Source organism: Pagrus major, chromosome 23 (assembly GCF_040436345.1).
Source record: "Pagrus major chromosome 23, Pma_NU_1.0".
In the NCBI taxonomy this organism is placed as follows: Eukaryota; Metazoa; Chordata; class Actinopteri; order Spariformes; family Sparidae; genus Pagrus; species Pagrus major.
The window spans coordinates 10,191,915-10,218,348 of NC_133237.1; the positions used below are offsets into that span (position 1 = coordinate 10,191,915).

Here is a 26,434-nt window from a genome sequence, read left to right on the forward strand (position 1 = left end):
ATTAAAATCTTCCAGTATTGTAGCTTATAAAAGTAACAAATTCAAAGTAATGAAAATAATAATAATGTAACACATTTCTTTCTCAGGTAAAAAGGAAATGGCAGGTTAGTTTAAATCAAGTGTAAACCCACCATGACGTCACTCACTGGTTTGTGGACTTCTGTTATGAAGCCTCAAGTTTAGCTAAATGCTACACGGTAATTTGCGAAAACTCTTGCTAGATTTGTTTTTTCTTTATTGTGCACATCATACAAACCAATTATGTCTTAAAATGTGTGGTTAAGATGTGGTTACATTTTACAAAATCACTTAAATGAGGTGAGAAAAAGATGATTATTTGGGTTAAAATTGTCACTCTTGTGAGATATCTGGGGTTACCAACTAGACATAACCTCGAGTTTGAGATTACTGCCATTAAGCAAGAATTTACCATGTTTACGAGAGGTTGGAATTCTTTATTGGATCTGATTGAGAACCTGAGGACAAAGGTATCCACACCCTAGTGATTACTCAAATGTTGATTTTAATATTAAATGGGACCAAAATTTACAAAATGAACATCATGCTGTGTTGAACAAGACTTAAAACTAAGAATTGAGACCATAAACTCATTAGGAAACCGTTTACTGAAGTAATAACTCAAGTGAGAAGTAGGGTCATTTTCTCATAAGCTTACATACAACTTTTTTTGAAGCCAGCCAGCTTAGAAGAAAAGAGGTTTAAGGGATTTCTGCACTGGCTTCACTTCTCAGACCTGGAAGCTCCATCCATATTACAGTTGGTGGTTCAAAAACACCCTCATTGTGCTTCGCAGCATGACTTTTATTTAGAAACCACCACTAACTTCTCGTATTTAGCAGCTCAGTTATTTCTTATGTGTATATGTGTGAGCTGAATCTGGAGAGAACTTCCTGTCAGTAATCTACATAACAACAAAACTCTCCCGACACCAACAAATTAAATTAGGCTATCTAAACTTGAGGTACGCACACAAACACACACACCCATGCATACACATGAACCCTGAGAGTCGTATTGGGGGTTAACGCCTTGAGGTTGCCAGATCCGTCTGTAATGACCATGTAGACACATGAAGGTTGCCAGTTCCAACACTAATCCTTCCTTTGTGGCCGTCTGTTATTGGCCTGTAATTGTATTCCAGTGGCGTAAAATCCCCTGCGATTGGAGTGTGTGTGAATTTGCGTGTGTGTGTGTGCACAATTATTGTTGCTGGTCAAGTTGTGAGGTCACATCCAATTACCAGAAGCAGGGCGGGTGCTGCCGTGTCTTAGGCAGCTCGCTGGGGAAGCACTCAAGAACACACATAAACACACACACAAGAATCCCCCAATCCCCCATACAAACACACACACACAAACACACACACGGCACAAAGTACTTCGCTGATGTAGCTGAATAATTGTGTTCTGTGGAAAATGACAAGCAGAAGAATGGCAGAGGAAGCTATGATAGAGGGAGGATGTGCAGCGCTGTGACTTTCTGTGTCAGGTCACATCATGCAAAAATATAAAACACAGTAAAACGTTTCAGTTTCCAATCTTTCTTCGTTCAATACTCAAACAGGGGGGCGACCCTGGATAATACCTGAGCAGGACTTTGATTCATGAGAGCTGCTCATGACCAACTCACTGCTTCAAGTTTGTTTCTCTCGGCTGCACACACCAGCTCAGGCTTCCCCCTGCCAGAGAGGTGACATTACTTATTCATTACCTTTTAAGAACACTTAAAATCTGATCTGGCCCCACACACCGCACAAAGATCCTTCTACAAATGTAAAACCTAAAAATATGTCTCATGATACCTCAATTTAGTGGGTTAGAATTAGGTCACCCTGCTTTGTTACAAACAAATGAAAACATGGAGCCACACGGTCTGACATGTTACTCATTCACTGTACCATATCGAATACTTGAGAACCTCAGTGAGACCTACCTGACCCGAGAATCATGTCAGTCTAAATGGGTAGTGGCCAGAGTCTCAATATGTCTAGTCTTTTCCGGCCAGACCAACGTTCCAGCGTTGGAGAAAGGTCTGGCTTCAACCATTATCATTATGCTACAAGGGGGAAAATGCTCTGGATTGTTTGTATTTATTTAACCCAATCATGATTGTCTTGGGTGGCACAAAGGCTGGGATACAGCTATGCTATTATTATACTTTTATGCTCTGACAATGGTTACATTTTCACATTCTTCTTTAAAAAGAAAGGGATATTTTACAACAACAGCTTTACTTTAACCTGGTGCTACAGTATTTGCAGATTAGGGTTAAACAAGATGAAATAATATTCACCAAAAACAAAGATTCCAAGAGTTCAACAAAAAATACCAGCCTTGTTGTTTAGTGTCTCAAAACTGTCCAGAGTAAACCATCTTCTCAAGTAAATTAATCAAGGATCTTTGGCAATGTTATCAATTTAGTTCAGTTCAGTTTTTCCTCTACAAGTGAACCCTCTTCTCATCAATAAAGGATCTCTGAAACAGTATCATCGATACTGTATTTAAATTGTCGAAATTGTCGATATCGAATGCTCATTTTGATAAATCTTTGTTTTAAAATACACCCCTACTTTACACTGTTAGCAGCCAGGTTAGGGTTAGGATAACTGCCATTGCTCGCTCTCAGGTTATCGTTATTGTTTCCAGTAGCGAAGGGGAAATCACTATGAAAACGCTATAGTGGAAGGAAGGAGAATGCCTGCAATATGTCTGATGCTGCATTCACGTGGATTCAGACAGATGGTAGACTGCAAATGGGATATCATGGGAGCAGGATGGTAAAATTAGGTGAAGCTAGCAGAGAAGTACTAACAGTAACGGTAAATGACATTGCCATTCTAACTTTCGCTATACTCTGCAGCAGGATTTACAAACGGATGTACTGCAGAAAACATGGGTGATCCAGCTATTACTAGAATAATTACATAAAATACTAGACAAAATAATTGTATTTGATATATTTTATTCTATTCTCTGTAAACAACCTGAATCCATGTGAATGCAGCACAAAACCCGATCCGAGCAGACTCTCTGGTTCCCTAACCCTAATCTCTTTTAACGTAACCATAATCTGGTCTATTTTAGGTCTGTTTTGAATCTAGTTCGTCCTGTCTGGGGTCCTTTTCACATTGAGTTCTATTGTGATGAAAATCTGAGGTTCAGATCAGACCTCTTGTCACCCTGCATCATTAGCACAACACAGACACAGTGTGGGGTGGGGCGAGCAAAATAAAGGTTATTGTAGTGGCTGATGGCAAATGATGCTGCACTTTAATGTTTAGTGTCTCTTCTCTGGTAGTCTGACGGGCGAAGAGCAAATGAAGAAACAGTTTGACTTTGGTATTAAATGAGAAGCGAGTGGATTGTCCTTCACAGATGACAAAGAGCTTATGGAGACGACATGTTTAGTACAGCAAAATGATATCACGTTTAAAGCTGGTCCCTCCACCTGAAACATGGGTCAAACAGCTGTTGCACTCTTTTACAATAAAAGTCAAAAATGCTTTTAACAATTAACAGCCGAGGTGCAAAGCTCTCGGAGCTGCGGGGAGCGTGTGGCATCCTTTCAAACCATGACTGAAAGGAGAGCCTCCCAGCGAGCTCGCAGCGTGAGGGAACCTCAAGAAGTCAGAGAAATGAGGTTTCCATGCTGTTAAAGCGCTATGCTACGCTAAGCTGCAAGAGGTTAACCACAGCGCAGACCCAACGGCCAGCATTAAACCCCACAGCGGAGCAGGTCAATAAATATTAGATGATGCCTGTTAAAGTGACCATCAAATGCTGGTTGAGGTGAGCTATAAAGAGGGTAGCATGCCAAATAGTCTCACAGGACCCCGACGGTAAATACAGGAGGGTGTGTGTGTGTTTTTGTGTGTGTGTGAGGAACCTTGTGCATGCACAGGTGTGTGATGTGCATGTGTAAAATTCTTGCTTGCATATAGTATGAGCTAATTGCAAAGAGCATGCAAGGGTCTGTGTGTAGATGTGTGTGTGTGTGTGTGTGAGAGAGAGAGAGATAACGCGTGTATTTGAGTCCACAGGGAGGGCGAGCGGAGATAAGAGTGCAGTAACAGCAGAATACTGTATGTGCACAGCAGCGTGGGCGTTGGCAGTGCACCTTTTCCCCTGTGAAACAGCCTCATCGGAGTCTTAGTAGGATTCTTGTGTTCTGTCCAACTCCTACTCGCCTGTATGTGCGCTGCAAAAATGAGATTTTCTAGATGATTTCATCGTGGGGATGGTGAAGCGCGAATGAGAGTCATGCCGAGCATATTTAGATGTTCAGCTTTTGCTTGTCTGATGAAGATCTCCAACATCTGTACCAAATTAAGGTAGCAAACAGTCGAAATAGACAGATGTTGACTTGATGTTCATTTTGGCGACTGTGTTCCTACATGTGCTGTCAACCTGTGCTTACACTAGAGAGGTTAATGAAGGTGCACAGTCCATCAGGACTATGACTGCAGGGAATGCTGCTGTTATTTTGTCTGGCTCTTAATTTTCCCCTCTGTGGTTCACACAGAGAGACAACTTCCATCACAATAACTTATTGAGGCACTAAGATATTACAGGTGTTGTCTGTTGTTGATTTCTACAACATGACCTGTGGCATGTTCATTCCTATTGAGTCATCTTAGGATACAATCGTAAAGATACAATTTTTGACTCAGAGATGTCACCATGAATCTTCCCCTGTTGATTACCTACACGAGGATGATTATTTCTAAAAATGTATATTTCAATATGCACATGCTGCATTATCTAACTTAATATGCACTAACTTGTATTCATTTCCAGAACACAAATCCAAACATTGGATAAGGCAAAAAAAATCATGTTTCATTTTGAGGGAAGTTTGGATATCTCTTTCTAACACTTCATCATTTTTGGAATAAAATATTCAGGCTATGAGAGATAAATGAATTAATGCCTCTGTAAAAACTTTGAGAATAAAACTAGAATAAAGGTGTGGTGGATAAACAGTCAGCGCTACTGAAGTCAAGATCTCTGGATTTCTGGAAAAAACAAACAATTCCATATATTTCAAGACAAAACATAAGATATTGACAGAAATCTGAACTAAAAAAAAGCCATGGACATTTTCTCCACATTAGCCTATTATGGAAGCAAAATAGCCCAAAACCTTAAAGAAATGTTTTCACCTGTTGTGTCTCCAGGAGATTCTGCTCTGGGCTTTTCCTGACACATTATGGACATTTTGGATTAGCAAAAATATAAATAATCTCTGCAGGTTGGAGGAGATGTGTTAAGAGGAGCTGTATTAAAAACCACAACTAAATCCTGGTCCTGCCAGCTGAGTGCTCGCATACTTTACAGCAGATGTGGCCAATAGCTGATCTCGAATCACTGAATTATTTATGCACACATTAGATTTTGATATTAGTGTTCAAAGTGAAGTGTTCAAATTCCCGATGGGGCCATCCAAAAAATCTCCAAGATGTGACAGGCAGATTTTTCAATGTTCCACTTCTGGACTTTAAGCTGTACCTAAAATGAATGAATCTATTAAGGGTCTTTTTGAAGCTTAATATGTTTTATACTTTGCTTTTGAGCCAGAACACAGACAGCCAGAGTCATCATGAGTGGATTAAGACCTGATAAGAAGTGCTTTTCAGCTGTTCTTAATGCATCTGAACACCCTCTCCCCACATCTTAACCTGCATCCAACTATTTCTTTAACTTTACAAAAGCAAAAGCCCGACATTCACAACGTCACACGACTTCGGCTGGCCTTGTGAAGGTGAAACAGAAAGCAGGATTTGAATTTCTCTTTTAATTATTTCTGTCACTTTTCATTTGAACCAGCGACTGCAACACCATGCATGCCTTCCATGAGAGACCGGTATCCACATACTTGACCATTTATCGCTTCTCTATGACGGCTGCCTTTCCACCCTAGTTTTCAGACCGTCTATGAACACTTTTTTGGTCAGATGACACATCGTACAAACTGGTTCTTTTAGAATATACTCCAGTCATTTGGCAGCATGTGTAGTACCAAAGGAAGGGGGCACCTTCCAAGGCCCCAATCCCACGTCCCACTGCATGGAGCGTCCTTGAACTAGATGTTGATCCTCCATCTCCACTGGCACTGTGCTGCCACCTACCCTGAGCTCTTATCTCCTGGTGAAGGGGGAGGGAGGTGACTAAAATGTGATCAATACAGTGTCACTTTACACACGTCAATTGCTTTGATTAAATCCAAGACTAGTCTTCAGCACCGATGCATTTGTCAGTGTAGCAGCCATTTCCTCCAGCTCCTGCTACGTTAAGCTGGAGAATAATTCCTAGTGGTTTTACAATTCATTCTCTGTGGTGGTGGAGGTTTTTTTTCACCTCACTGCAATGAGGGAGCAAGCTAGTGGTGGCTCCACACTGACCCCTATGGACAAAAATGAGTACTGCACCCCCTATTACCTCATTTTATGCATGTACAGCTGGGTGAAAATGTCAATGTGCAAGTGTTGGAAATACAACTCTGTGCTTTTTAAGACTAAACAACAGTGGTGGGAAAACTATTCAGGTCTTCTACATATGTAAAAGTAACAATACTACAGTGTAAAAATACTGGGTTAGTCATATATATACACCGATCAGCCACAACATTAAAACCACTGACAGTTGACGTGAATAACATTGATCATCTCATCACAATGCGATGTTCTGCTGGGAAACCTTGGGTGCTGGCATTCATGTGAATGCCACTTGACACGCACCACCCATCCAAACACTGTTGTGGACCAAGTACACCCCCTCATCACAACAACACTACCCGATGGCAGTGGCCCCCCAGCAGGACAATGTGCCCTGACACACCGCAAACACTGCTCAGGAACAGCTCGAGGAACACAATAAAGGGCCCAAGGTGTTGACCGGGCCTCCAAATTCCCCAGATCCCAATCTGATCGAGCATCTGTAAGATGGACACCCTCAGAGGTCTTAAGTCCATGTCTTGACAGGTCAGAGCTGTTTTGGCTGCACAAGGGGAACCTTCACAATATTAGGCAGGTAATCATAATGTTATGTCTGATCAGTGTATATTTGCAAGCTAATTTTAATTATTTTAATAATAATAATTAATTATTTTAGCTTACCATATAATCAGATACTATAATCTATGAATTGATTCATATTTTGTATTCGTGATCTGTAAAGTAACTAGTAACTTAAAAGGTAACTCCACCTCCACTCCACAAAAAATAGTCTTTTGTGGCTCCAGAGGAAGCTGCATGTAATCTGATAAACTGCCTCCAGTGATGCAGTTAAGATGCATAGTGGGTAATGTAGGCGCCAGGTTTAGAAAAACAGTCAACTGGTCCAGCATAGCACCACATAACACTGTTGGACTCATTATGGATGGTTTAAAAACAAACAATCAAAATAGATACAACAGCACTAGAGTACATTCTTCTCCCTTTTCAAAACCTGGCACCTACATTACCCACAATGCATCTTAGCTGCTGAGTGACATCACTGGAGGCAATTAATCAGATTACATGCAGCTTCTTCTGGAGCCACAAAAGGCTTCACAAGATTTTTTTCACATATGCAATAGTGCTCCCCAAGACCTGTAAACAACCTTTAATGTGTAAAATTGGTGGAGTTACCCTTTAAGTTATTAAATTGCTGTAATGGAGAAAAAAGTACAAAATTTGACTCTTACATATAGTGAAGTAGAAGTGTAAAGATGCATACACTGGAAAAACACTCAATACAGTTGTACAAGTACCTCAAATGTATACTGAAGTACACTAGTTAAGTACATGTACATTCCACTACAGATTAAACTGTGTAAAATAAGAACATTAACTGGTACTTTTACTTGACAGTTTCTACCATTCAGCTCTATTTAATTCTATTCGACTCTGTTATGTAGCACTTGTGAGGTTGGGCCTTTATTGCTGTCGTAGCAGTCTCTGTGTGATAAGTCTGCTCGCTTATCATTTCCCACAGTAAATCCCAGCTAATGATCAGTCTACAAGCGTGGGAACCAGGAAGAGAGAGCAGGGGAGCGAGGAAGAAAAAGAGGGATGAGACCCAGCGAAAGACCAAGAAGGGAAAATTCTGCTTTTTGTAGTATTTGTTTTTTTGGGGGGGAGACATTTTCACTGATAAACAGATCCTGTATATTGATTACATACACTGTGTAGTCCTAGAGGAATCAATCATTTCTTTATTTCACAGCTGAACTGAAAATCCATTTTTTCTTCAAACAGGAAGAAATTGTTTTTATCTCCTTAGATCCAAAATGAAACATTTAGTTAGTTTGATTTAACGTGCGAAAATATCTGCTCAGTGTCTCTACAGAGATAATGATGCCTTTCTGTGCGAGTTGGAAAATCCCCTCAAATGTTTCAAACATTTCCTGGGTCAACATTTATGATCTAATTGGAGATTAAATGTGTCACAGCTGAAGTTTTAGACGTGCGTAGGCCACAATGAGGTTATCAACCCACTTATAGTAAAATGTAGTCAGACTTGGGTTATAAAATGAACTGTGTTAGATGGACTGGGTTGTTCCTCACACCTAATGTATTTATGTGAATTTACGTATTTAGCACCACAGCACTGACTGGTTTTATTGCACACAGCATGGGGTTAGTTAGTGACGTCCAATTACAGCCGAAACATCAGGAAAGTCCGATGGTCTCAGTTTGCGACACAGCTGTATTTGAGCAGACAGGCGCAGAGCAAAGTTAATGCAAAGCCTCTGCTGCCACCTGCAGGTGAGACAAGGAACCGGCACTACAGTGTTACTTCTACTGCTACTACAATTTTCCATTTATCAGTTAAATAAAACATGAGAGCAGTCAGAAAACTCTCTCCAGGAAAGAGGTGAGCCGACATTTGATCTACCCCATGGGACTTGTTCAGGCTGGAAACTGAGTCAGTTTGAATTAACGTCACTGGTGGAAAACATACCCTTTTTTTCCATATTGTGATGCAAAAGTGTTTCAATGCTTTAACGTGGTTGATTTTTTTAACCTAGCTTGATGTGATTATTTCAAAGATTAAAAGCTGTTGTGGTGAACAGTCTGAGCTCTAATGACTAATAATGTTTTGGTTTTTTTTCTTCTGAGGAAGCTCATCTGTCTCTCTGAGCGACACACTGCTTTCTATTCATTCAGCTGCACTTTTCAATCCTAGGAGCACCTGGAAGCTTCCAGACACAACCATAGAAACCCTGAAGGCTTAACGAAAGACTTAAAAGCTCACGACGGAAGTAGAAGTGAAAAAGACGTGAGAAACGGGACCATCTGAGCAGAATGTGAATGTAGGCGCACCGTGTATTTCTTGGACAGGTTTGTTGTTCGATGGTGTATCTGTTTCTGCAATGACTGACTAAACATTGACGATGATAATTCCACAAAAATGTAAACACCATAACAGTAAACAATAAATTCAACCTCCGCTATGCTGGAAGAAATCATAGGAGAAACAGACAGACTGTGTACGCCCACACTACCCTGCAAACACAAGAAATTCAACAGCAAAAATGCTCACTCTCCAATTCTAACTATATCATCACAATCACTTATGCTATGAGTTCATAACCCACGGATGCATTCTGGGATATGTGGAACATCCTGCCTTAAACATTGTCTTCCGCAACATTTAAAAAATGTGATCCTGGGGTCTAAAACCAGACGGCTAAAACTCTCTTCCTAAAGTACAAGTAAATGATGCAGGAAAAGTGAGTAAAATGGAATTAAATAACAATCCAAACAGCTATTTCAGACACCAAAATCTCTTATATTTTCAAATTAAAGGATAAGTTGAACCAAAATCGAAAATTCTGTTTTTATGTCACTCCCATGCTGATTGACAGTTCAGTTAGGTTAAGTTTTGTTGTCCACAAAACATTTCTGGAGCTTCACAACAAAACACATTGCAGCGTTCTGCTAAACAACTGAAGTAGACTCCTTTTAAAATGTAAAAAAAAAAAACTAAATGGGCTCTATACAGCCCGCCCAATGTAATCCAAGTCTCCAGAATCCCTGAGATCCCACAATTATTTGAAAAGTAAATATTTACACCCATCAACGCTGCTTGCTAACCATTTTCAAATCAGTTTTCATCTGTTTTTTTACACTTCCAGTTAAGAAACTGAATTCCCCATCTACTTCAGTTGTTTAAGAGAACGCTGCAACACTGTTTTGTTGTGAAGCTCCAGAAATGTTTTGTGGACTATGAAACTTCACCCGACTTTAGTTGGAGTAGATAATGACAGAATTTTAGATTTTGGGTGAACACATCCTTAAAATGCTTGATATGTAACATACTCTGTATGCAGTTTGAGCTTCTCGACTCCAGGAATTTTTGACAACCCAAGGCCAGATCTAACATGATTATTTTATCTCTCAGGCCAACAAACTGTGAAACACTCATGATGACTCAGCTGATGATTAGTTTCCTACATAACTGCTGGGGGCTGATGATATTTTTGGTAATGGCTAAACATACTGTAGGCCTCCTGTTGTCATTTGATGTTTTATGTACCTTGTTATGTGTTACGTCTCTCTCAGTGTGCCCACGTCTCTTTGTGTACCATGTTTTATCTGGCTGCAAGACAGATTTCCCCTCCCCTAATGTTAAAGTCAACACTAATGTTAATAATCGGTGTCAGAATATCTTGACAGTAGTTGCCTGATGACCTTGTTTCACTTAGCTGCCACTTACTGTACCAAGTAAAACAGTATGAAATTGTGTTGTCCTTTGTTTGTTTATTCAGTCATGAAAACAAAGAGAGTTTGTTTATTTAGTTTGCACAAAACAGTCAATGAAGATTTTTCTCTTCTGATTAGAATTTCCTCCATAAAACTACATAATGCACCTTTAAAGTGGTGCATAGTGTCAACATGAAGGCAACTGAGTACCACAAATTATTATTTTCTTATTCCACATTACACTAAGAAGAGTGGAAAACATTCTGCTTTTTGTATTAGAGGACAAATCAAGTTTCAATCTTTTTAAAAAAAAGAAAAACAGAAACCTTCCTAGCGCCTACGATACAGCACCCAGATTTTCCTAGCGATAGGTTATGCCACCGTATGGAAATTACTCGCGTGTTGAGACTAATGGCTATAACTGCTGCTTTCTGTTACATCCATCCTGCACCTCTGCAGCTCTACCAGCAGAGGGAGACAGACGACTGGTATTCTCGAACTCGCCTTGGCTCGACTGTGTGAGTTTGTGTGTGTGTGTGTGTGTGTTCAGATAAACTTACTGGTAACAGTGAGTACATTAGTCTTGACCTCAGCGGTGATCTGGAGGCGACCTCTCCTCTCAGTGTGGTCTGTCCCACACAGGCTCGGCACATTGGCCACACAGCGCTTGTGGATGTTCATCATACAGTCTGGAAGAGACAGACAGACACACACACACACACACACACAGATTAAAGGCCCCATATTATGTTCATTTTCAGGTTCATACTACTGTCTCCTTGAAAATGTTTACATGCTTTAATGTTTAAAAACACATTTATTTTTCTCACACTGTCCTTTTCTGCAGCACCTCTGTTCATCCTCTATCTGTGAATGCTCTGTGTAAGCCCCGCCTCCAGAAAAGCCCAGTCTGATCTGATTGGTCAGCTCTTACAAGCCTGCGCAGGCACCGGCTATTGTCCACATCAGCTCTACCGGCCATGCTGAGGGCGTGGCTGTGGTGACTGTATAGTTGTGACATCACAACTTTGCTGAAGTCCTGACGGTTTGTTTGTGGGCAGTTTCTGAATGTCTCTGTGGATTGTATGTTTCTATACTTTCATAATTTTAATAGACCTGACCTGCTTTACAATCAAAGACATCAAAATCACACTTTCTACAATAAGACACCTTTAATGTAAGGATATGGGCTGCAATAGACATTACGATAAGTTAAAATGCTGATTTAAGTCTCTACAAGACATATGTTTTGTCTTTTTTGTGCATCACACTGAGTGGGACTATTAGCTGAATGGGCTTTATAATGACAGAGTTAGTGTAGAGTACATACGGTCACATCTCATGCCCTGGTGTAGGAGGCCGTAGAGCAGAGAGCCACAGTGGTCGCAGAAGGTCGGGCTGGAGTAGGTGTGGATCTTAAACTTATGCTTTGCCCTCGGGTCCTAAAGGGAAGAGAGGAGGGAAGAATTAATCATTCGGATACATATTCAGTCACATTTCCTGTCTTCTTCTCCTTAACATACTAGACAGAAGGAAGCATCTTAAATATTCATACACTATAAATTTTAAAAGTTGGCTTTTTTTTTAAAAAAAGTCAGGAAACCCAGTAGCTCCGAACTGCCAAGTAAAGTAGAATATTAAATTTAAGTTGTACGAGCTAAAAAGTTTTTACAACTTAAATTCATTAGTCGTCTTTACATGGTAATTTTGAGATAATCTGTTTTCTGTTTTTTTTTTAAATAAGATCACTGTCAGATTTTACAGTGTACAGCAGTGAACCTCTTTTAATGGAAATCTGTTTATGTGCTATAAACATCCTGCAAAAGTTTAAATAAAAGTCAATCATATGTATGCCCATCATCCTATCCATCAATACAAATAATTAACATCTGCCAGACATAATCATTAACTCTTGAATCGCACCCACCTTTCATCACAATACAAAACTCCATCTCTCTTTTTTATTCTCCACCTTCCACCTCTGTGCACACTGTGTATACAGGCAATGCACTGTTTGTATATGTTGGCATCTGTTTTGTAATCTGATCGAGATAAGTTTCATCAGAATTTCTTTGTTCGAGCCAGTTAAGGAAGACTACAAAGGCAGCGACAGGTGTGTGTGTGTGTGTGTGCACGCGATAGCAAAACGAGATGTCTGCAGGGAGTCAGCCTTGCATGAAGTCTGTTAAAGCCCCATCGGATTACAGACAAGAAGTGAGGTACAGGAGGTAGGCAACGGGTCACGTCAATCTAACGCGCACACCCGCAAAGTTCTGCTTACTGTAAATATTACTCAGTAATGCCGTACAGACGGACTAAAAAGCTAAATAAATCATCAGTTTTTTCATCATTTAGTGAGCAGATTTTCTCATTTCCATGCTGAAAGAGAACGAGAACCTCAGGTACCAATTCCTCTTTTATGAGCATTCATAATGAAGGCGTAACTAGGGCAGAAACACGAGCTATTTCTGTCTGATGTGTGTGTGTGTGAGTGACACCTGCAACCATGGCTCAGTGGGCATACACACCTTCCCCCTTAGCACCGTGGTTTCAGCAGCCGACACACACACACACACACACACACACACACACACACACAACCCTAGAAATCTAACTGATGGTCACTGACGGACTTCTTATCAACACACACGAACGCTGCAGCATGAACCCACGGACGGTGACGACGTCCAATCCACCGCTTGAGATGGATCCAGGCTGTGTGGTGATGAAGCGGGGATACTTCAACGTAGGAGTACAAACGCTTCTGCCATCAAAGTTACCAAACACGGAGCTACAATATTTGATGTGAACGTCCAAATGAATGCTCACTGCCAAACATTTTTTATAAACCGAATCAGTTAGCGACCACACGTGTTTGGTATGTGTAGACAGTTCTCTTTGACGTGTGTGTGTGTGTGTGTTCATGAGCCAGAAAAAGCCTTTGATTGATTTCTTCCTCTGCTCCACACCTGTCCTGGAAAATAACGTTTAATTTAGGCTGCCACTGCCTGAATTATACCCAGCTTCCCCAAGGTGTCTTCAGAAATGTGTGTGTGTGCTTGTTAAGGCTGAATGCTTGTGCGGCTGCCTGCGCGTCGGCGTGTGGGATTCTTTGCACAACCGCGTGTGTGTGTTCGTATCCCTGTGTGTGTGTGTTTGTTTCTCTTCTGGTTCTCGTCTTTCTCAAGGACAGGACCAACTCTGTCTTGTTTTTGTTCCTCTGAAAGACAAGGGAACATTGTGCTGCTGAAGCTCCGGTGATGAGCAACAGCAGACGCGGAGCGATATGAGGGCTGATGATAGAGGGTGCCAGCTTCTCTACAAACACTGATGATTAAATACATTCACCTTGAAAATTCAGGGATTAATCAGAACAGCAGGAAAAACAGAAGGAAGAAAACAGCAAATAGGGACAAAAAGACATCCTCCTCTTTTATACACCCAAGCATATGATCTTTTGTTAATGGATGATGAGTCAAATCAGAATAAAGATCTATAAGGCAATTGCAGCCACGAATTACAGGCAGTCGTCCACGCATTCACATGCACCCAACCACACAAACACTCAAACTCAACGGCAAATTTTAGTCTCATATACAGAAAGTTGTGATTGCTATAGGGTTGAAGCAAGAGTGTACAACTAATGGTTCATTAGTTATGAAAGGACATGGCAAAATGGTGGTTAGGGTGTGTATAAATATATTTCTGTTTTGTGAATCCGTTTATAAGCTCTGCACTTTGTCATAGGTTCACACGGTGGACATTTTCTTCTGACATCATGCTCAGGGCGGGTAGCTCAAATCTTTTACTGCTGCGTTCCATGTGTAAGTCCTATAAACGTAGTTAATCTGACAAATTGTAAACATTTCACTGCCTCCTGATTGACCAGCAACTGAAAAGACAATGGATAGTGAAAATCTAGAGGGACATCGGGACATTTTTCAAGGTAAAACAACATATTTCATCATCCGTTAGCTGCAGTGAGGCAGCAACAACCATCCACTTCCAAGCTAAACTTCTAAAATGTCAACGCACATCTCGGACACAATTTTTTAAGCCAGGAAGTAAAACATACTGAATGCAACTGAACGGTATGTTAGCTAGGAAGTGGTTAAATGCTAACATTAGCCAATATGTTGCTTTAACTTGAAATACGGCTCGATGTCCCATCAGACCTATAACCTGGAACACAGGAGCGTAGCATTAACCCCGCATTCAAGCTTCCCACCCTGAGTGTGACATCTGAGAGAAATGGTCACGACCAACCACATATCCTGTGCAGGTCTGTGAATCCATTTGACAGTTCTGTCTTTTTGCGAAAGGCCCCTCTCACTGCCATGTGCCCTTTTAGCCAAGAGGCATAGACATAACCACACACCTAACACACACATGAACACACACTTGATCTCCATGCCAATTTTCTGCCTTCTATGGCGAAAAATGCGGGGACCAAAGGATATTTTTTGTGGACCGACCAACCAACCGACTGAGCAATAGTGTGATTCAATTACATCTGTCATTACATTTTACTGCATGACAAATTGAAAAACCTCATATCTTTCTTCTGTCAGGGAATGGGCCAATGTTATAAATGAGTTCCCAATCTTTTTGGCCTGTAAGTTTAAGATTGCAGCATTTGAAAAATGACTCTCTAACCCCCTTATCACCACTGTTGAAAAGTCTCTATTTAATCAAATCATGTCTGTCTATAATTGAATGCTTAAAACCTCAATTTCTCAAAACAAACCAGTGAATACATTTGCTGGTAGCAGGGGTAATTTTAATCAGGTTCAATCTAGAGCTGAGTCTAGAATTTTGTAGAAATGGGTGTGTGTATCTTAAAAGAAGAAATAAGAAGGCAGAATGTAAAATCAACAAAAAATTGATTTGAGTTTGAAAAAACACTTTGTAATCAATCAAGATACTCTCACTGCTCTCGTAGTTGTAGACATTTTACGTAATACCAACAATGTTAACCACATGGTGGCGCTAGAGGTAAGGTCGGGGGATCACCAGAAGTCAGCAGGATTCACCCTTTGGGGACCACGAATATATCTACAAAATGTCAAGGCAATCTATCAGAATGTTGTGAAATGTTTCTGTCTGGATCAAATCGGACTGACTGACAGGCCCACATTTCCATCTACGTATACAGTCATGATGCTGTAATACAATTTTACACACATGTATGTAGACAGACATACTTTAATTATCAACATTGAAAAACAATGCATTTAATACTGGGTGCTTTCACCTTTCCAGTGGACTAAACATGATAGTGCCCTCCTGGATGCCCCTACGGTTGATAAAACATGGAGCCCTTCCAGCAGACAAAATGTGATAAAGTACCCTTTAGGGTGCCTTTCCAGTGGAATAATCGAAGTGAAGTGCCCTCTCTTCACTAAATATATCACAACTTTCTGCATGCTGCTGCCCACCGCCTACAGCTGGTGCCCCTTTTACTGTTTTCACCCCTGCCCCTCAAACATCCGGAGTCTGCCACTGGTTACATGAATGGACTTTGTTATCCTTAAAAGTAGTTTCATTATTTCGCACTACTCTTGCACTCGTGCACAGTTGACATGAGCATGTAGCCAACTTTTTTCAGCAGCGTCTGCCTTTTGTTTCACTTGATTTTACTCACCGCGACCCGACTAATTAAAGGCAGATGGTGCGGTGTGCTGCTCCCGGACAAATGAGCGTATTGCGTGGCATATGTTGTGTTACTGGGTGTCTAAACTGAAAGCCCGCTCACAACATCAGCACACGATGCCAGAGCAGTGACTACCCATTAGTCAGACACACACACACAGACACACACTCTGTTTTGACTGTTTTTTGTCATTGTGCTTTCGCTCAGTCTGTGCTTCTTTTGTTTTAGTGTAAAGCACTGATGTCCATTATTTTCCCTGCCCACATCAGTGAACACACAACGACAAACACACATGCACGCACGCACACATACATACACACACACATGCAGACATCATGTCATGTCATTCATGATGCTGTGTGACAGGCAGGTTGACAGCAGACAACACACAGTCCTGGCTCACAGTCACTGTTTTGAGCCTTTTTTTCCCTTATTGATTTTGTCTTCAGTCCACTCACTCTTCCTCGAGTGAGTGAGTGAGTGCTCACTGACACTGTCTGACATTTCTACAGCGGCAGCCATCATCTACTGTACAGAATGGGCTTACCATAAAGCTGCTGTGCTTGAATAACCAGATGCTATTTGTGGATTGTTTTCTAAATAGAGTTAAGGAAATGATTTAGGTTTATTTACATGGTACCTTCAGATATTTCATTTATTATATTTATATTATAGATATTGACTATATCTCATTTTATTTATTCATGAATAAATAAATAAATAAGTTATCAGCACATATTTTCAGTGCTGATAAGTTATTTATTTATTTTAACTTATTTTAAGTGCTGATAACTCAAATAAAGAAAACAACCTCAAATATTACTGCAATATAAAAAACATTCATTGGTACAAATTTTACGATCTTATCTATGGAAAATATGTTTACAGGCTAATAATTGTTTAAAGGCAACTCTCTACACATCCAGTTGATGCTTGTCAAAAAATATTATGTATAACATACAGTTTTCAATCCGACCTGTTGGATATCAGACGCACCGCTACAAACAAAGAAAATATTTTGTCCCACTTGACAGATTTTTGAGCACATGCGGGACCAAAACAGTCGCATCCTAGAGCCCTTTAGCCTGAGAAGGAATAATAAAAAAAAGGAAAATACACCAAACAAAAGAAAAAGCTATATGTGCAGCTTTGGAGCTCTCATATAAATGCACCTCTAAGGAATCAAGTGAAGCATCCATTCAGCATGAGTTTGAATACAGACACATTTTTTTCAGGTCTTATGACTTAAATGTTGAATTTTAACTGTGATAGTATGTCGCTCTTTGTTCTTTATAATATAAAGCACAAGGCTTTTTAAAAAAAAAAAAAAGTTAAGCTAATCTGAATAGAAATGAAGACGATCAGCTCAGTTTTGTTCTGTGTGTCTGATGTCAAACACTAAATGTTGAGTCGACTGTCATAAAATTATTAAGCATCTATTAAATTATTCTGTTTAGTAAATTGACAAACACCCTCTAGTTACAACTTGTCAGTTGTGAGTATTTGATGTGTTCTTTGTCTTTACATGATAGCAAACTGATTCTCTTTGCGTTTTGGTCTCTTCGTCAGATAAAAGTAGCGCTTTAAAAACGTCATCTCTGACAGGGAAATCGTTTTCTGACATTTCACAGACCAAACAATTTAGTTCATGTCAAATATAAAACCTAAAAATAGACATATAAATAAATCAGTAACTGATGCACTACGTAGTTTCGGGGGAAGACGTTTTAATCGGAAGAGAAAAATCTACATTGATTGATTTTTTTAATGCCTAAACAAAGTAAATAAACAAACCCTCTTTGTTTTCATGACTGAATAAACTGAATAAAAAAACCTCTGAGAACAGCTTGTTTATTCAGTTATGGAAAAAAATAAATGTTTCTTTTCCAAAATGACATAGTGCACCTTTAACCTTTTTACAAGCTAACAATTTAAGTGTTCTTTTAAGTTCACTTGCATACTGTGTGGATACAAAAACACAAGTCATATGTCAGAGTCTTTCATCCCACCTTGGTTCACTATCAGACCGCACACTTTGCAAAAAAAATGAACAAAGTAAAATGCAACATTACAAAGACTGCAGTGTTCGCCTTTTCTGTCCTGATCAATAAAACAAATGCTCTGCTATTGTGTTTATCCCCCCCAGGCTTGTAATTTCTCCTCTGGGAATGTTTAAGTGTTTCTGCAGAAAGACTACTGAAAGGATTTCTCGTTGATCGGGGAAGCAATCTTTCTCGGAAAAAGAGGGCTAATTGCATGACATGAATGATGAAGAGTGAATCAAAACAGTGAGGGAGTGATGGGAGGGCTGACGGTGGTGGTTTCATCTTCACACCCTGAACGTTACTCCCCTCCTCCTTTCACTTCCCTCCGTATGCTGATTGCAATCTCTCCATCACTGTTGTCAGCCGTCCTCCTCCCTCAAAGGTTACCACGTTGTTTCAGCGTGGTTTTTAACCATCTGGTCACACATACTGTTAAATGTATATAATGTTCTTTGAGAAATCACAAATATTTAGTTGCTTTTTAGCATGCAAGGAGACACATGTAGGATCTCCACTGAGGGAAGAAGGAATGGAGTGACAAAAAGAGAGACACTAAGGACAAGACGATCATTTTCTTGCATTTTCTCAAAAATTCACAGCCGTCAATGTTAACTTATATATTTTTAACACTAATGTTTGACTTTGCAAGAGTGACTTGCTTAAAAATAATCACTCAATCTGCTCTGGAATTTGACAAGAGATCAAAAAACGTTCAATCAATTTTACAGATATTTTAAAGCTCAAAAGTTCAGAACGCTTCTCACACTCTCTGATTCAATAAAGATGCTAAATGTTCTCCTGCTTTCTCTGAAATGACAGGAACTGGAATCAAATGTCTTAATTAGTGGCTGAGACACTTCTTGTTGTGCTCCAAAATATGAATAAAAAGAAAAACACTCTGCGCTCCGAAAATCCCATTTGCATGTGTGAAAAGGACCTCGGGTGTCACATCCTCGCATGACATGTAAACTGCCATCAGCTTTGAAACTAAAATGCATTCAGGATGTTCTCAAAAAAAAAAAAAAGATGAGTGTAAAATAATACTGGAGTCAGGAGGAAGGTTAATATTTCACATTAGGCTGTAACAGTGGATCTGTGGTTCACCTGAAACCTGACATTAATCTATTAGTATGTTCGCGTGTGAGCATGAGTTTCCCCCGTGTGCCTCCTCACAGTCCAAACACATGCAGATTAGGTGAACTATAAATGCACTATAAATCGCCCGTAGCTGTGGAGTCTGTTTATAGGAGTTCGCTCTGTGACTGACTGTCCAGGGGGAAACCTGCCTCACACATGCTGAGACAGACTCTGTGGGGGAGAAGTCATTACCGTCCTGCTGCAGGTCTCTGCAATAAACCCGACACAGAGAAAACCAATGACGCCAAATGAGAACATGTCGATTGGCATTCAGTGTTTGTGCACAAAATGTATATGAGAATATACAAAATATATGTGCGCGTGTGTTTGGGGAGGCAGGTGAGTTTAAGGGGAGAGGAGGAAGTGAGTCAGGTGTGTTGTACATGTTCCTGTGAAAGCTAGAAAATGCAAAAGCTGATTTGTAAAAACGTCATTTCGCTGTTTTATGTGCCAGTTATGTGCCAAGCTAGCTGGTTCACCACATTCAGTCTTTAATGCTAAGCTATGCTAACCAAGCTGTGACTCTAGCTATATTTTTACAACAATGCATATGCACATCTTCCAAAATGGTAAACTTCTCCTTTAAATTGAGCAAATTCGTGCCCAATATTTCTGTGACTAAATTATATTTTTATAATAATTGCTACCCCGGGCCGAAAAGGATGATTTAGTTCTAGTTTGAAACATCTCTTACTGAATTCCTCTCACATCAAAATGCTTCACATTTGTTTGCAATCGATCTATTTTGCACAAATGACAACACATTCTGATGTCTGCTCCTTCTGGAAGAGGGATTCCTCCTCTGTTGCTCTTATAAAACTATATAAAACATAATAATATAAAAGTGTTTTCAGTGCATATTATCATACCATTTAAAATGACATGCTTACAATGAAATAGGCTACTGAAGGGGACAACTCTCTGTTCCAGAGCCCACTGTCCCTCCTGTGATTTCCGCATATGAATTTTGGTATATATAAATAAAAGTGACACTGACATCTCTGTCTGGAAAATATATTTCAAAATCCCATGATATTCCAGGAATGTCCCATGACAGTGAGGAATAAATATATCCTTAATCATACGCCCAAGATAACTGTTTTCTAAATTTAATTGTTAAACTTGTTTGCAGCAGCGCTATCCTTGTGTGTATATCTTATTATTATTTTAGCCACACACACACACACACACACACACACACACACACACACACACACACACACACACACACACACACACACACACACACACTGAGTTCTATACCATTATTAAGCTGTGGGCATGAAATGTAGGTTTCATTAGAGGATCTCGTCCCTCGACCTCTCCCACAGGGAACCCATTCTATTAACCCAGATCTATAATTGACTTCTTCTTTTAAACATACATAGCTGACAGAGGGAGGAAGAGAGGGACCGGCACGAGGTAAAACGGGACTGATGGGCTGATGACACAACATAGTGATATATATACTGTGTATAGACTTCCTCTTTAGCTGCATCTGTATGCTGTTCTATAAAAATATCTCCTGTTGCTGTGTCTTCGTGTGTCTGTACCACAGAGAACTCAAGAATATCAGAGATTGCTCGATGCCTGAGGAGGGAATTTGCTCTGATGAATCCTATTAAAACTCTGACATAGGCCTGCAATTAATGATTTTTTCAACTATTGAGTGCCTATTACTGACTCTATTAATCGATAATTTGGCCTGTAAAAGGTCATACAAATCTAAAAATAATTTCCTACCACAATTTTCCAGATTAACACATTAGCCTTTCGAAAAAATAGTCCAAACCCCCAAAATATTCACTTTACTCTGATTTAAGACACATTTAAAGCAACAAATGTTCACACAAACTAAAGAATTATTGGCCTAAAAAAGATTTATCAAAATTGTTACCAACTTCATTTTATCAATTCATTAACTTACTTAAGTTGATTATTTCAGCTTTACATTGGTTCTTTCGAATTCATAAATATTTGGCTGTACATGAGCAGAGCATCACTCCTGAATTTGGACATTAAAGGTAAAACTTTGCTGATTTCTAACCAGCTTTGTATCTTTAAATTGTGAGTAGAAATACATGCAAAACAACAATGTTTAACTTCCCTCCATGTTTCCTGCTCCAAGCTCCCCACTCAAATTTTTTTGGCGAAGGCTGGCAAAGTCAAGTTGTGTTTGTTCATACGATTCATGTCGGTAGTTGGCATTTGTTGGTATTTGATGACCTCAGTATGTGACTCAAAAATCAATTATCTTTCTTCAGAATCGTTTTGAAAGTTTGCCCACACAGTGTTATATTCACCGTTATGCACACACACTGGCTTACCTCGCCGAAAAAACACATATCGCTTTTTGGATTCTATTTTCACAACAGCAGGTGAGCAGCATGTGGAGAAAGCTTGTCGTTAATTAATAGCCTGTTGAAACTATTGAAACCACTGTGGTGATGAATGACTTCGCACCAAACTTCAAGGGGTTGCATCACCATTAGTGCTTTTACAGGAGGGACATAATACCAGAGAAAAAAGTAAAAAATGCTAAAATGGGGAGCCAAATATACTTTGACATCCCGTCCAAGTGAAGTATATGTGTGGGAAACACTAATCATAGCAGACAAATATTCTTGAGGCAAAGAAGCTTAGGGTTTCCGGCCAGGGTGGTTTCCGGTTCGCTATGGTTGGATGATTCCCTTGTCATGTTATCTAATATGAGATCACGTGTTCCCAGCCATATTGTTTCCTGTTTCAAAATGTACATACAGCTGCAGCCCAGTTCATTCTGGTTGTTGTAGGTTTTTCTACCTCTTGAGCGAAAGGGTGTGCTACAACCCTTTTTCTCTGTTTTCTCTGTTCATGTAGCACCAGTCTAATACATATATGTGTCCTTCTGCTGCATAGACAGCACAGATTATTGAAGAGACCATCTTTTACTGATGAAATACTTCTTTAAAGGTCTCTTCAGTGTACTCAAAATGTTCTTCTACAACCCAAGAATCTGCCTCCACATCATTTGAATATTCACAGCCTTCTTAGAAATACAGAAAAATGAAAAACCAAGGAAGATTTCCATAATCTTGAGAAAAAGCACACCAGAGGGGGAGAAAAAACACAGCTTTATTTTCCTTTGGCAGCAAAGCAAAGCTGAATCTTAAACAGTGAGACTCGGCCTACCCATTCACTGCTGTATAATTAACTATTTGACAGATAAAACTGTCACCGACACCTCAAAATGCTGCATGATCAAATTGAAAAATGACTGAAATGTAACCGCTGAAAAACTGGTTCTCGATGCTTCAAGTTCGTAAAGCCATTTTCTGTGCAGGTGTGCGTGGGTGAAAACATTGTGTCAAGCGGTGCAAAATCCGACGGCATTATTAGAAAATCTTCAACCAGCTGTTCCACCATGTTCCATGACAAAGTCTGAGCACTTCTATGATCACATTTTATTACTTGCAATGAGGCAGATATCTGTGATGTTCCCTGCCTTCACCAAAGAATCGATCAAAACCATCTTTTCATTTTCCCGTCCTGAGTAGGTATATATTACGAAACTTCATTATATTCAATAGATGACATGACGAGTGGAAAACCCCTCCTCCTCTTCCTCCTTCCATAATATCAGAGCAGGCTACCTGTCTTCCTTTCTCCTATATTTAAACGTGCAGCTCGTTTGGAGCAGAGATACCCTACGTTCCCACTGTGCAGCAAACCGAGGTCATAAGACCATGAACTCATTAAGAAAATGACACGGTGGGGGTGGTGAGGCCCCCGTAATTACGAGCAGGGGCCTCCTGGGTGGAGTGGCATTTAAATAGAGGATGTACAGAATAGAGTAAGGTAAAGAGGGAAGGATAGTGGAGCGAGAGACAATGAGAGGAAGCTTCAGGGGAGAGAATTAAATGTATGCCAAATATAGAAATATAGTGCCAGATAAAGAGGAAATAGATAGAGGGAGATACATGGAGCTCTGAAGTGACTAATGAAGAAACAGATTGTCTGCTGGTTCAAAAAGTCATGTTAAGAATGATTTAAAGCAATATTCTGGTATTTTTCAACCTGGCGTATTTCCCATAATTCTCGCCATAGTGACTCCGCGGGTATTTTTGCTCACACTGCACTCGCCACCTCCGTCGTAGAGAAACAGGAGAATCAGAGCACAAACACGGTTGCAGCATTAATCACATCCTGATACTGCTTTTGTGTTATTCCACCAATTAGTATTTCTCTTCATTCTCTTGCCATCATGGTATTACGTAACAGCATACGTAGCATTTAGGCCACTCAGTGAGCAGAGCTAAGTGGCCGGGGGAGGAGCGGGGGATTTAAAATGGATGCACTTGCCCTTGTAGGCTATCAGGTACTTCACAATAACTACAGATGCCTTTCAATGAGGAGTCCCATCTCTTCTTCTGACCCTTAAATACCAGAATAACATAAACAAGCACGACTGCCTGGTCTACTAACATTAGAGGGGCTTATTTTCACGTGTTAGTTATTATGATTTTTATGTTTTTACAGTTTTACAGTTCTCATGATTACTATCTTTTATATATACTTATTTTTATATATACTCTTTTTATATATATATATTACCTATTTTCTCTGTTTATTTTAGTTTATGTTACTTATTATTACATAACTTATTGTTTTTAAAGTACCACTTTGCTTACCACTGTTCTGTCTCTGTATTGTCTTGTCAGTTACATGTTGTTTTTAAGTTAATTGTAGCTGTATGCAGCACTATTGCCAAAGCAAAATTTCCCCTTGGAGACAACAAAATATATCTTACTTTATCTAATCTTAGTTTATTCAGAGAAATGTAATGACACTTGTTTTGTCACGGCAGGCGGGATTCTCCCTCAACGGCAGTGCCAAGAGGAAGTCACTGAGGGCATGCTGAATGACTAAATGACGAAATGCAGTTATGGATGTAAACAACGCAGGAAGTGTACTTACACATGAATATTAAATCTTAAATCATCAATACAATATAAAGAGTGACAAAACATTATATAAGTAGGTGGTTGGAGGGAGCAGAAAACGGCGAGCGTATCTGCAGAGTCATGGTTAGAAGTGGTTAAAATGGCTGAACTGAACCCCTACAGCTGGGCCAATCAATGAGCCATGCACAGCTCTACAATGCAATGCATTTTGAATGACAGACAAAAAAACAATAGAAGATCAATATGTGGTGGTCTATGTTGATACTGTGGTGGGCCACCACAAATACATCAATGTATAGGAAACACTGACATGTATATAATTAGATGTTAGAAGAGGCGAGGCTGTGGATGAGCCAGTCGCTGTGTGACGGGTACCAATGAACTAATACAAATGTAATTTTGTTGCTTTGCCTGAACTAACTTTATGCTTCATTTATCCAACTTAAACTATTTTAAAGATCAAAACAGAAACATTTCAATACATAATTAAAATACTTTTTTTACTTTAAGTAAAGGACGTCGCCAGACTTTCTAAGAACCTGAAGGTGTTGGAGGAATAAAAACACAGAAACATTGTTTAAGAGAAGCTTTAGTGTGTATTTGCTGGCAATTTATGGCCCTGACTTAAACAGTAGCTATCAAAGAAGAAGAAGCTATTTGTGTTACACCATGCGTTACTCAAAAGGTGCTAAGAAAGAGACGAAGAAATGAGACAAAAAAAGAAGTGAGGAAGTTGTTCGACAGACATATAATAAGATAATACGAAAGACTGTGGAGACTACTTAGATATACAGAACACACCACAGGAAGCCAAACAGCCAACAGCAGCGTTCCCTCTGGAGGCGGCTCGCTAAGTGTACTTGTCAGACTGAAAGGGCACTCCAGAGGGAGCTGAGGACAAGGCTGAGGAACTTGAAGACCCCTGGGTTTTCAAGAGGATGGAGTTGGCATCCCGAGAGTGCTCTTAGGAGAGGAGAAGGCAACAAATGTTGCCCGCTTGATGTGACGAATTAGAGAATAGCTATTCATTTTAACAATATAAATCAGAGAAAAGACTCTTTCTCAGCTCCTTGAGAGAAGTGGAGGAGATTATGATAGAAGTACCACTTAAAGACACTTCCTGTTACAGCAGATGAGAAGTAAAGACAATGTTCAGAGACTTAATAACATAACCTCAAACGGCACTGCGTTCAGTATGTGGGTGAAATAGTGCATAGTGGATACATGTTTGTTTCATTTTATGTCAACTGATGTGAACTGTGATATGGCTAATACGTCACAGTGGAACACGCAACCACAGAGTCTTTTTATGGTGTTGTTGAGGCACGTTGAGAAGAAGAGATAAGAGGAGCAAGTCATTTAGGGAATAAAAACCTTGTAAACAGGGTGAATTAAGACCGCAGCTAGTGAACGATGGGTGCTACTTTGTTGATTTAAAGTTCTCTTCTCCAACAAAATGATGTCTGAGACAGATGTACATTTTTGACCCCATCACTTAAACGTACTTGTAACTTCTACCGCTAGGGGGCTCTCTCTGAAAAACAAAAGAAAAAACATCTGCCAAGTGATGTTTTGGGAGGGCTGAGTGGAGCAGGGAGGCATTGACTGACTCATTGCAGTGCTCAGAGCCGACTAAAGAGTCAGGTGCAGAGCCAGACCTTCCACTTGCTCGGATCCGGAGCCGTTTACCGACAGGAGTAGAGCTCAGAGATTAGTTTTGGGATTAGAAAGTGGAATTATTTTCACTCCTGCAGCAATGATCCACGGAGATGACCTCCCCATTGTCGGGTGTTTATGGCAGATGGCTCAGTGGCCCTACGCTTCACACTGTGATGCTGTAGTTACTCCTCTAGTGTTGAGGTATAAAAAGCAAGAAAAGTCCAAAGTTGAATTGTTATCAAAGCTACACTATGTAACTTTTAACGTAATTTTGGAGAAAGAGTTGATT

General features: G+C 39.9%; 1 protein-coding gene across 1 annotated transcript in view; it reads right to left on the reverse strand.

Annotated features, from left to right (window-relative positions):
* The window catches only part of LOC141020069 (protein kinase C beta type-like), a 93,828-nt gene that overhangs the window by 31,949 nt on the left and 35,445 nt on the right, over positions 1-26,434 (reverse strand). The window contains exons 4-5 of the mRNA XM_073495115.1: positions 12,039-12,150; positions 11,269-11,397 (exon numbers count right to left, since the gene is read on the reverse strand). Of these exons, the coding sequence (XP_073351216.1) occupies positions 11,269-11,397; positions 12,039-12,150 (241 nt within the window). The remainder of the gene's footprint in view (positions 1-11,268; positions 11,398-12,038; positions 12,151-26,434) is intronic.